At 39.3% G+C, this 12,514-nt stretch overlaps 2 protein-coding genes across 2 annotated transcripts in view; one reads left to right on the forward strand and one right to left on the reverse strand.

Moving 5' to 3' along the window:
• The window catches only part of LOC109408350 (major surface trophozoite antigen 11), a 39,783-nt gene extending 35,824 nt beyond the window's left edge, over nucleotides 1-3,959 (forward strand). Inside the window, exon 8 of the mRNA XM_062854293.1 lies at nucleotides 2,709-3,959. Coding sequence (XP_062710277.1) covers nucleotides 2,709-3,849 — 1,141 coding nt within the window. The 3' untranslated portion in view covers nucleotides 3,850-3,959. The remainder of the gene's footprint in view (nucleotides 1-2,708) is intronic.
• LOC109408343 (uncharacterized) overlaps nucleotides 1-12,514 on the reverse strand; it is a 160,720-nt gene that overhangs the window by 51,071 nt on the left and 97,135 nt on the right. The gene's annotated exons all lie outside the window — the stretch shown is intronic.

The following is a 12,514-nucleotide window of genomic DNA, read 5'->3' on the forward strand; positions in this document are numbered from 1 at the left end:
ATTCTCTCAGAATCCTGCCAAGGATTCTCTCAGAATCCTGCCAAGGATTCTCTCAGAATCCTGCCAAGGATTCTCTCAGAATCCTGCCAAGGATTCTCTCAGAATCCTGCCAAGGATTCTCTCAGAATCCTGCCGAGGATTCTCTCAGAATCCTGCCGAGGATTCTCTCAGAATCCTGCCAAGGATTCTCTCAGAATCCTGCCAAGGATTCTCTCAGAATCCTGCCAAGGATTCTCTCAGAATCCTGCCAAGGATTCTCTCAGAATCCTGCCAAGGATTCTCTCAGAATCCTGCCAAGGATTCTCTCAGAATCCTGCCGAGGATTCTCTCAGAATCCTGCCAAGGATTCTCTCAGAATCCTGCCAAGGATTCTCTCAGAATCCTGCCAAGGATTCTCTCAGAATCCTGCCAAGGATTCTCTCAGAATCCTGCCAAGGATTCTCTCAGAATCCTGCCAAGGATTCTCTCAGAATCCTGCCAAGGATTCTCTCAGAATCCTGCCAAGGATTCTCTCAGAATCCTGCCAAGGATTCTCTCAGAATCCTGCCAAGGATTCTCTCAGTATCCTGCCAAGGATTCTCTCAGAATCCTGCCAAGGATTCTCTCAGAATCCTGCCAAGGATTCTCTCAGAATCCTGCCAATGATTCTCTCAGAATCCTGCCAAGGATTCTCTCAGAATCCTGCCAAGGATTCTCTCAGAATCCTGCCAAGGATTCTCTCAGAATCCTGCCAAGGATTCTCTCAGAATCCTGCCAAGGATTCTCTCAGAATCCTGCCAAGGATTCTCTCAGAATCCTGCCAAGGATTCTCTCAGAATCCTGCCAAGGATTCTCTCAGAATCCTGCCAAGGATTCTCTCATAATCCTGCCAAGGATTCTCTCAGAATCCTGCCAAGGATTCTCTCTGAATCCTGCCAAGGATTCTCTCTGAATCCTGCCAAGGATTCTCTCAGAATCCTGCCAAGGATTCTCTCAGAAACCTGCCAAGGATTCTCTCTGAATCCTGCCAAGGATTCTCTCAGAATCCTGCCAAGGATTCTCTCCGAATCCTGCCAAGGATTCTCCCAGAATCCTGCCAAAGATTCTCTCAGAATCCTGCTCAGGATTCTCTCAGAATCCTGCTCATGATTCTCTCAGAATCCTGCTCAGGATTCTCTCAGAATCCTGCTCAGGATTCTCTCAGAATCCTGCTCAGGATTCTCTCAGAATCCTGCTCAGGATTCTCTCAGAATCCTGCTCAGGATTCTCTCAGAATCCTGCCAAGGATTCTCTCAGAATCCTGCTCAGGATTCTCTCAGAATCCTGCTCAGGATTCTCTCAGAATCCTGCTCAGGATTCTCTCAGAATCCTGCTCAGGATTCTCTCAGAATCCTGCTCAGGATTCTCTCAGAATCCTGCTCAGGATTCTCTCAGAATCCTGCTCAGGATTCTCTCAGAATCCTGCTCAGGATTCTCTCAGAATCCTGCTCAGGATTCTCTCAGATACCTGCTCAGGATTCTCTCAGAATCCTGCTCAGGATTCTCTCAGAATCCTGCTCAGGATTCTCTCAGAATCCTGCTCAGGATTCTCTCAGAATCCTGCTCAGGATTCTCTCAGAATCCTGCTCAGGATTCTCTCAGAATCCTGCTCAGGATTTTCTCAGAATCCTGCTCAGGATTCTCCCAAAATCCTGCCAAGGATTCTCTCAGAATCCTGCTCAGGATACTCTCAGAATCCTGCTCAGGATTTTCTCAAAATCCTGCTCAGAATTCTCTCGGAATCCTGGGCAGGATTCTCTCGGAATCCTGCCAAGGATTCTCTCGGAATCCTGCTCAGGATTCTCTCGGAATCCTGCCCAGGATTCTCTCGGAATCGTGCTCAGGATTCTCTCGGAATCCTGCCAAGGATTCTCTAGGAATTCTACTCAAGATTCTCTTGGAATCCTACTCAAGATTCTCTTGGAATCCTGCCCAAGATTCACTAGGAATCCTGCCCAAGATTCACCAGGAATCCTGCCCAGGATTCTCTCGGAATCCTGCCCAGGATTTTCTCGGAATCCTACCCAGGATTCTCTCGGAATCCTGCCCAAGATTCACTAGAAATTCTACTCAAGATTCTCTTGGAATCCTACTCAAGATTCTCTTGGAATCCTGCCCAAGATTCACTAGGAATCCTGCCCAAGATTCACCAGGAATCCTGCCCAGGATTCTCTCGGAATCCTGCCCAGGATTTTCTCGGAATCCTGCCCAGGATTCTCTCGGAATCCTGCCCAGGATTCTCTCGGAATCCTGCCCAGGATTCTCTCGGAATCCTGCCTAGGGTTATCTCGGAATCCTGCTCAGGAGCGAATCCCTAGCAGGATTCTGAGAGAATTTTTGGCAGGATTCTGAGAAAATCCTTGGCAGGATTCTGATAAAATCGTTGAATCCTTGTTCAGGAATCCTATACAGGATTCTCGTGACCACACAATATACTGCCATAGTTATTGGCAGCGGAAGCTCTCAGTTAATAACTGTTGAAGTGCTCAAAGAAGACTAAGCTGAGAAGTAGGTTTTGTCACCTAATGGCCATTCGGCCCAATGACCTTCGGCCGAATGACCTGACATCGATTCACGTAGAATCCTGCATAAGGTTCTCAGATTTGTTCGGATGTGTCCGGATTCTAACAGAATGAGCTATTTTACAATGGTATTTCTTTTGTTTGACGAATTACCCCATTCATCATCAGGTCCTGCAATTCGGGTGACAACCCCTCCTGTGCCACAAACCCATCTTCCATCATCAGCATGGCATCCTGTAGGGCCTGTGTGAGCCTACTGACGACCAACTCCCAAGGCGTGCAAATACTTCAGCGGGGTTGCCTGGAAGCGCTTTCAGCAGAGGTCGTCGCTCAGTGCTCCACTTCTGGTACAACATGCACGTCCTGCAGTACGAATCGTTGCAACATCGGAAACTATCCAGCGAACCGTATGGAGTGCTACAAGTGTCTTCAACCGCCGTGTATTTCCCATAACACAATTTCCCTTGAATACTGCCCAACATACTCAGCAGCTGATCGTTGTGTCATGCTACTGGACGCCTCCGGTGTACCAATTCGACTGGGATGCAACAGTACCCTCACGGCTGCTGAACAAAGCACCTGTAGATCTAATCCCCAACAGTGCAGGTATAGCTCCAAATCGAGATCCAACGACCCCACAGCCCTATTAACACCCGGGAGATGCGTACAATGCAACAGTGCTTACGAGCCCAACTGTATGACCAATCCAGCCGTCTTCGAAAACGAGCCATGCAACGATCCAGAGAATAGTCAATGCTTCTCGCGGCTCATCAACGGAAACACCGTCGAACGTGGATGTCTCAACGACCTGGACAGCGCCTCCAAAACCAAGTGCCTTCAACGCAACGACTGTGCACTCTGCTCAACCCGCACGGACAGATGCAACTCCCGACAGTACCCGTCGGACCTGATCCGGTGTCACCAGTGCGACTCCAGCCAGAACGCAACCTGCAAGAATGCCCAATCTGGAACGGCTCCGTACTGTTCGTCGTACAACCGCGACAACCACTGCTACATCATAGTCCAGAAAGACGGCCAAACGGTACGGAAGTGTTCGACCCAGCCGCGCACCACGGAATGCGCCGGAGCGGATCGGTGCGAAATTTGCCGCTTTAGTTCGTGCAACTCCCGGGTGTCAACCGCCGTGATGTCTAACGATGTGCCGGATCGAACCTCTACGACCACGGCGAAACCTGGCGGAGCCGCCACCGTGGGTGCCAATTTGTTCATAACGACGATGATTGCACTTGCGGTAGCACACCGCCATCATCTAAGCGCGGCAGCGTCATCGGTGGTTGGCGCGAAGTGAGATTTGAGCTGTTTGATTGCTTTGCACGGATGATGTCACCGCCGCCGGTTTTGGTTGAGTTAAATAAAGCTAAAGTGAAGAAATGACGAGCGACACGAGGTGAAGAATGAGTTTTGCGGTTTTATTTTGTTCACACCATCCGAAACAGAGCCCCCGTTAGGTCGAACGCTCGTCAACCAGGTGATGAATGTGGTGTTTGCCGGTGTTTTGATGTTTGTTTAAAGACGTTGATCATTGTGCCATTAGTGGAGAAACGGTTTGCAAAATAATATTATTTAACCGTTGAATCATGACAATAATTTGAGGATAGCTTGCCTTCAAAACAAACTTCAAATTTAAGATTGTCGAAGTCTTCTTTTCATGATTAAAACAGTAATTCGTCATAAATTCCGAAGTGATCGAGCAACGAGTCACTTGAAAAAAGTTTAGCAGATGAAAAAAAAGACAGAAGGAATTGCATGGAGCAGTACCTGGAGAAACCTCTAGAAATAATTCTAACTGAATCCGTGGAGAAATTCTTGCGAAAGTGTCTAAAGGAACTATTGTAGAAATATATGCATCGGGACCAACACTTCAAAAGGACGTAACTTATATTTCCCACGTAATTCACAAACATTACTAAACAGAGAAATTGCTACTCTTTCCGATAGTGGCGCTGAATTGCATGGGAGCAATGACATACAATCCACAGATGTGGCCTTTTAAAATGTTGGTGCCGACATGAAGTCTTGAAGAAAACCCCGAAGATATACTTGCACGAACTCTATCTTAAAAGCAGGATGAATTCCAACGATTCTTTCGAGAACAATTCCTAAAATATTTCATGGAAGACTTATGTACTGCGAAAATCACTAAAACGGTTTCGGAAAGTATTCATGAAGAAAATTTCGTAGAAATCCTTGGAGGATATTCTGAACAATTTTTCGAAAAAATCCATGGAAATCTATCCTTTGAAAGTTTTTTGAAGAAAATTTTTTAGAGTAATTCCTGCACATATCCATGTAAGAATTCTTAATGAATATTCTTTTTCAATCCTAAAAGAAATCCCTGGAAGAATTGCTGTAGAAAATCCTGAAGTAATCACTCTGATTTACTCCTGAAGAATGCCTAAAGCAATCTCTAGAAACATTTCTGTGGAAATGTGTAGAGAAATTCCTTAAGAAGGCTATGAGAAAATCCTTGACAGGTTCCTGGAAGCGTTCTTGAACAGTATTCTATTACAACTTTTATTTACGTGTCAAATGTACTATTTTAACATGAAAGCTTTTTCCTAAGTTTATTGCACATTTATAGTGCTCTAAAGTAAAAAAGAATCATAAGATCTTAGAAATCTTATTTTTTGATGACCTACTTGCTGGTCATTTCGGGCAAAGATTTTATATCAGATAAGTGAATTGTTCCCTATCAGGGACATCAAAATGTAAACGTCTCGTATTAAAACCTTAATCAGAAGGCCCTTTTAGGATTAGAAATTCCTAGATAAAACTCAAGCAATGAAAGCAATAACGCTGCGAACAAAAAGGCTACATGCCAGAAAAAAATACGTTTAGGTACAGGATTGACTGGTGGACCCAAAACATTTATGAAACCTCGTCATCCTGTCATCGGAAATTGTTATCCAGTAGGGTAACAGGGCAAAATATATGTTCTGTGTTGTATATGTCTATATGTGTTGTCCTAGTTTATTGTGCATTTATAGTGTCCCACTATAAGATGTTCTATTTTATAGTGTTACATTATTTTTTCGTAATAATTCATGTTGGATCCCTGAAATACACTGCATATATACAAGAATTTCTGCACGAACTCCTGCAGGAATTATTGATGAAATTTCTGGAAAATATACGTGAGCAACCTCAGTATATATTAACCCCTGATTAAATCCTGATTAAGCCATTTCTGGAGGAAACTTTGAAGAATCACAAAAATACTCCTGAAAGTCCTGAAAAAGACCCAAGAACAATTTCTGAAATATTCACAAGAAAACTTAAACAAATTTCTTCCTGAAAAAATCCTAAGAGAAACTCTTAAAGGAGTTTCCGCAGAAATGCGTAAAAAAACCCGTGAGGAATGCTTGTAAAAAAAAATCCTAAAGAATTCTTGCAGAAAAAAACTGTAATGATTTTGTAAGAAAGCCCTGGAGAAAACTCCTGAAAAATCCCAGAAAAAAATCTAAAGGGGTTCTGAAAAAAAACCCTGATAGAATTTTCGCAGGAATTTCTTGTTGATTTCCTGAAATATTACCAGAAAAAATGCTTGAAACACTCCTGGGAAGAATTCCAGAAAGAGTAGAGCAATTCCTCAAAACAAAATTCTCTGAAAATATTTTGTTTAAATTCTAGAAGAATTATTCCTAAAATCCCTGGATAAATTCATAGAATACTTGCTTGAAGAATTTCTCAAATACTTGCCGGAAGAAATCATAAAGGAATACCTAGAGGAACTATGGAAACTAAAGGAATTCCGAATTCCGGAAATATGCAACTTCTTAAGAAATACCTGGAGAAATCCACAAAGAAAATTCTGGAGGAATTCTTGTAGGCATCCCAGGAGGTGTTCCCGTGATACTTTCTGGAATACTGTATAGAGGACTATCTGGGGTGAATCCCACAGAAAAGCGTTAAGGAATTCCTCTAGGAATTGCTGGATGATTTTTTGGAGAAATTTGCATGCAAATCTCTGAAGGAACTTCAGAAAGCCTACCTGGCGAAGTTCTTAGAGGAATCCCTAAATAAATTCTACACGCACGGAGACAAATTTCGTTCATTTGGAATAAAAATATTCATGTTTATCCGTAATCTGAATAAATATTTTAAAATGAATTTTTACATTCATGCAAATTGTCAGAAATTAACACGTCAAGTACCGACAGGCAAAAAACGTGGATCTGTTTTTTGAACAGCCATATCAACCAATGTCGCACCGGTAGTAACTATGTACACTAGCGCCACGTGGAGGTGAAATTCTGAACTAAGCACTTGAACTGGAAGTACTCGTAGTCCTGAACAACTTTGCCGAAGAACGCATCATCCTATCTGGCTTCAATCTCGTGCTCTACCCCACCAAAGTCGTACCGGATCTAACTATGCACACTAGCGCCACGTGGTGGTAAAATTTGGAACTATGCTCTTCATGACCTGGAAGTACTCGTAGTCCTAAACAACTTTGTCGAAGATCGTACCTTCCTATCTGGCTTCAATCTTGTGATTTATCTCACTAAAGTCACTATGTACACTAGCGCCACGTGGTGGTGAAATTTCAAACCATGTTCTTCGTGGCGTAGAAGTACTCGTAGTACTAAACAATTTTGCCGGAGGTCGCACCTTCCTATCTGGCTTCAATCTTATGCTAAATCCCACCAAAGTCGTACCGGAAGTCACTATGAACACTAGGGCCACGTGGTGGGGAAATTCGGAACTATGAAATCCATCACCAAGAAGTGGTTGTTGTTCTGAACAACTTAGCCGAAGACAGAATGTTGCTATCTTGTTGAGGTTCCGAAAGAACTTGCTACAATGGCATGGTACTCATAACCAATCTGGGAACAAAACGGAACCGGAAGAAGTTAAAAATGTGGAACTAATGTTCTCGCCTGGTTCTCACCAGAAGCTGCATGAAATTCCAATCGGCTTTCCCTACACCTCTCTTGGATAGTATAGGATTCCGTTAACGCAAAAAGATTAAAATTTGGTACACTAACAGCTGAGATATGGATGTGCAAAAAAACAGTTCCACATTTTTTTTTTGCCTGTCGGTACTTTACGTTACAAAAACCCTGTTGGTATAAGCAGTGTGTTAATAAAAGATGCATTATTTAAAACACAGATTTCATTTGTTTTAAATCTTACGATTGATTTGTTTAAAATTGATTTACATTTGTGGCCTGAACAATTGACTTTTTTTTTATTTTATTATATTGTTTATCGCTAGAGAGACGTCTAGAGGTATTTTTGAATAAGTCTTAAGACAAACTCCTACGAAATACACGACGGAATCTCCGGAGAAACTGCGGATGAGATAGAGATAGATTGATTAGAAACACTGCTAAATGAGTTCTGCTAGAGGTGATTTGCAATTGTTTGATCATTTAACAAAATATGGAAAACTGATATAAAAGTGTTCTTGACTTGCACTAAACAAAAATGCCTAACACTTCCAAAATATTTCGAATTTTAAAGCTGAGTTTTTCTGGAATCCTCTAGAAGTAATTTATATCTAAGCATTCTCCAACAATTATAATTGCTGTACAACAGCCGCTTTACAGCTTGCTTTTCAATATTTTGGCTGAATAAACTGGCTATCATTGTTAGCTGGGTCAGCATTTAATTTACTCAGGACTCTTCTAGAATACAATTAAAGATTCTTTTCAAATCCGGCTCTGTGTATCAACCCTAGAATATATTGATTATTCGAAGAAACGTTCCAAGATTCTTCAAAAAGCCTTTTCATGACACTTCGGAGATCTTTCTCAGTGTGGAGCGGACCTGGTGTGATGATTAGAACACTTGCCTATCACGTCGAGGATCTGGGATCGAATCCCACTCCCGACAAACTCGCCAAAATGTGAGTTCTTCCTTCGGAAAGAAAGTAAAGCGTTTCAAAATTCATTTCCAGGGACTTTAAAAATTCTTCGGAAGCGTTTCTGGATTTATTGTCAGGACTCGTCAATATTTTCTCTCCTGATTTTTCGGGAATCAATTCATGCCTCTTATTGAATCTTTGCCAGAATCATTGCATAACCATAAATAACTTAAGAATCATTCTCAAACTGTCTCCAATGGAATTCGGGGTAATGAAAATCGGGGTTGGAATTCGGGGAAATGTCCTAAAGTCTTATCTGCGAACTTATTTTGGGTGCACGAGAAAATTTTATGGGATTTTCTGAAAATTGAATTCCAGGATTCCCTTTTTTATAACTTACTTGATATCTTCAAGGTAAGGAAGTTCGGCTTATCAGTCCAAGAATCAGTCTCTAGAACGAAAACGGTTTAGATTCAACCCTACGTTTCGGTAACGGATGTTACCATCCTAAGGGAGTTATTCTTCAAGAGACTTAATCTGGATTAATCGATTTGGGGGTTTTAGAATTATTCTACAATTTTCCAAAGATGTCAAATATTCTGCATTTTTTGGTAAAACTGACAAATATTCTGAAGGGAATTTGTACATGCATCAATTAGAAATTATTTAACAGAATATTTTCTAATTGATGTAGAAATGTAGAAATTGTCAACATAATATTTGAAATATAACTGAAAGAATTCGTGGAAATATTTTGATTATTCACTAGTACAATTTCTCAAATTATTCCCTCATGTATTTATTGTAAAATTTTTAGCAGATTTGACTGGGTGTTAGGAATTTTATAGTATTATGAAAAAAAACTGCCGAAAATACATAAATTCCCCTATTTTGGAATACAGTTTCTTACCGATTTTGGCAACACCCGTTTTTGTCTACTCCCGATTTTGGCAACACCCGTTTTTGGCAACATTTCCTTCCCGATTTTGGCAACAATTTCTTACCGATTTTGGCAACACCCGATTTTGGCAACATTTTTTTACCGATTTTGGCAACAAATAATTTTGACCAAAATTTTTTATCGAAAAATCGTTTGTATTTGAAAATGTGTTTATATTTCAGCCCTACTCTTCTTCAAAAAATCAAAATTCATTAAATTTTCCAAATCAAGAATTTTACAAATCATGACGTAATTTATGAACGTCACCTACAGGGATCGTTTTATAACTTGTGAATAGTCCATATTTAAAGTATAAGCCAAACTGACGTATAAAAGTTGAAAATAGTCCACAAAAAAAATACCGATGTTGGCAACACCCCAATTTGGCAACAAAAAATTCACCTCGTGTTGCCAAAATCGGTAAGAAACTGTATAATATTTGAACCGTCGTCATTGCCTTTTCCCCATACATCGTGTCCATACAAAAGTAGTTGTAAACGCAGTAACAAGATCATCGGCCATTTTAGTGTGAAACATCTAGAGGATGTAAAATGCCATTTCCGATTATCCAGTTTTATTTTATTTCAAATTTTGCTAAACATCCAATTTTGTATTTTTGGCTAACAAATATGAATCGCCAGTTCCACTCTGTGCTGTGTACAACAAGCGAGTTTTTTTTAACAACAGTACAACTACTCCGAGAAACTTTGAAATAAATCAACTAGGTATTTGATCTTGCGTTTGGTGAAAACTTAAATAGGGTATTGGTTCCCTTCTTAAGCATGTGGCTCCCATTTTCATCCTACGAAAAACAAAGGATTGAAGCGCTGTTTGTTTTGTTTCTTATTTTTGTATTTTTTGTTAGAAGTGAGCACCCATGAAAACAAAAAGAACGGAATCAATCGGTGCCGTAATCGCTTGTTTTCGAATAGGATGAATATGGGAGCATGAGATTAATGATGGCACACATACCCTACTTAATCTAATCAATAAAGTAGTGGAATGTAACTAACGGGGCTCCAATAAGAAAACACAAAAAATCTTAAAAAAAACACCAAAGAATTTTAAAAAATGCCGCATATCTTTAGTATCGCATGTAGTGTAAGAAACAACTATCAATGATCTCGCAACTTGCGACTCGCAAGGCATTTATCTTAATGGAAATTAGTTTTTAGGTTATTATGGAACCTTCCACAGATCTGCTCACGTATTTTATGGGAAAAATGAGAATTTCGGCTAAATTATCATTGTTTTCATGCATAGTTTTGGTCTAAAAATGAAAAAAAGTTTTCTAAATAATAATATGGAAGCCTAAATTTTCATTTTTTAGACTATTAAGTATTTGAATTTAAACAACAACTGGAAAAAAAATTAATCGTCCCAAACTTTAATTTTACATGAAAAAGTCAAGTTTTTAGGCATGCCTGTCACTTTTTGATGAAAAATATAAAAAAAAGAAAAACCTTGACAAATAGTTTATTCTAAACATATTTGGGCAATAAAAATATCTGCAAAAGAACTCCTCAAGATTTTAAATAGGTCAAACAGTCGAAAAGTTATCTGGCCAGAGGTCAGATAGTTAAAACTTTTTAGTAAGAAGAAGAAAAAAATTTATTTTTTTTTCAAAAACTCATGTTTTTTTTTTGTACTTTGGAAAAACATAATGCAAAAAAACTCATATTTTTCGTAATTTTGGTAAAAAATAAGTTTCTACTTGTTTTTCTAAAACAAAATAAAAAGAAATTCATGAAAAAAAATGAGAAAATTGAGAAGGCTATGACACTTAGAGTAAAATCATCTTTTGATAACTAGAAAATTTTATTTTGGGCACTATCTCTAAATCTCACTCTATTTGGCTCAAACTCGGCGGTTTATCTTTTCATACAATTTGAATCAGAAAAGCATGCAAATTCCGGATTTCAACAAGTTTTGAAAAATAAGTTGCATTCTAATGTCCATTTAAGAACATCGGTCGATCGTATTTCAGAAATATAACAAGAAGCACTCATATTTTTGAGATTAGTGCAACGTAAGAACTATATCACAATCACACGACACGACGCGGAAACAGGACATAACACTTTTTGTTCTTACAAATATTTGTAAGAACAAAAAGTGTTATGTCCTGTTTCCGCGTCGTGTCGTGTGATTGTAACAAGAAGCAGTCCCAGATAACTTTATGAAAAATCTTATTATTCCCTCGTTCAAAATTTTAAGATCAAAATAAATAAAAATAATAACAATAGAATTCTTATTCTGATTGCCGAAAAATGCCGCAAGCAAAAAAAAATCCAAAGCAATCTGCTAAGGAATTCGTTAAAATAGGGTAATCGGGATTCTGAAACAGCAAAATCCTCGAAAGACTCGTGCAAAGTATGTTATTGTATGTCAGTGAAACCTGCTGCGCATCAGAAGAGCACACTGCTGCAGGTCTTCATCACCAGATGCCTGCGGTATATAATTCAGCGGTGGCCTCACAACTGGATCTCTAGCGCCCGTGATGGACAATAATCCTTTTCGTCGGCACCATGGGCGCTAGAACAACAACTAAATAGGTTCCAAACAATCCCTGAAATCTGGAATTACATGCTATAGCCCAGGGTTTCTCAACCTATGGGCTGCGACTCACTAGTGGGAATTACCGGAATTTTCCGAAATTAAAAACCATGGCAAAAGCATTTTTTATCACAGCACAACTACTCACTTTGAATCTTAATTTTTCATCAATCCATTTTGGCAATCGATATTACATCATCTGACTTGTCCAGTGGCTGTCTTTTTCTAAGAAAATCAAGTTTTTGATGGAAATTCTTATAAATATATTGCTGGTTTTCGGTAGAATATAAGAATGTGAATTCTGAAGATTTATTTAAAGCTATTACTAGGTTGTTCTGGTAGAATTTCTGGCATCTCTGGAATTAATACTCATATGCCTTGCGACATTTTTAAAAGTAGAATTCTTTTTTTACAAAACATGAGACAAACTATACTAGTTTACAAAACAAAAGTTTTGAACTTCTGTCAACGACCAAAATTTTTGAAGTATAATTTAGCGCTAATTTCGAAACCGTGCTTCAAAAAATTTAAAGTAGAACAGTTTTTGAGTTTTAGCTCAATATTGAGTTTTAATTTTTTTTAATGTGGAATTTACTGAAATTCAAATATCTTGCGTTTTGTTCAACCAATTTTAAATCTTTTTCCATA

Source organism: Aedes albopictus, chromosome 2 (genome assembly GCF_035046485.1).
Source record: "Aedes albopictus strain Foshan chromosome 2, AalbF5, whole genome shotgun sequence".
In the NCBI taxonomy this organism is placed as follows: Eukaryota; Metazoa; Arthropoda; class Insecta; order Diptera; family Culicidae; genus Aedes; species Aedes albopictus.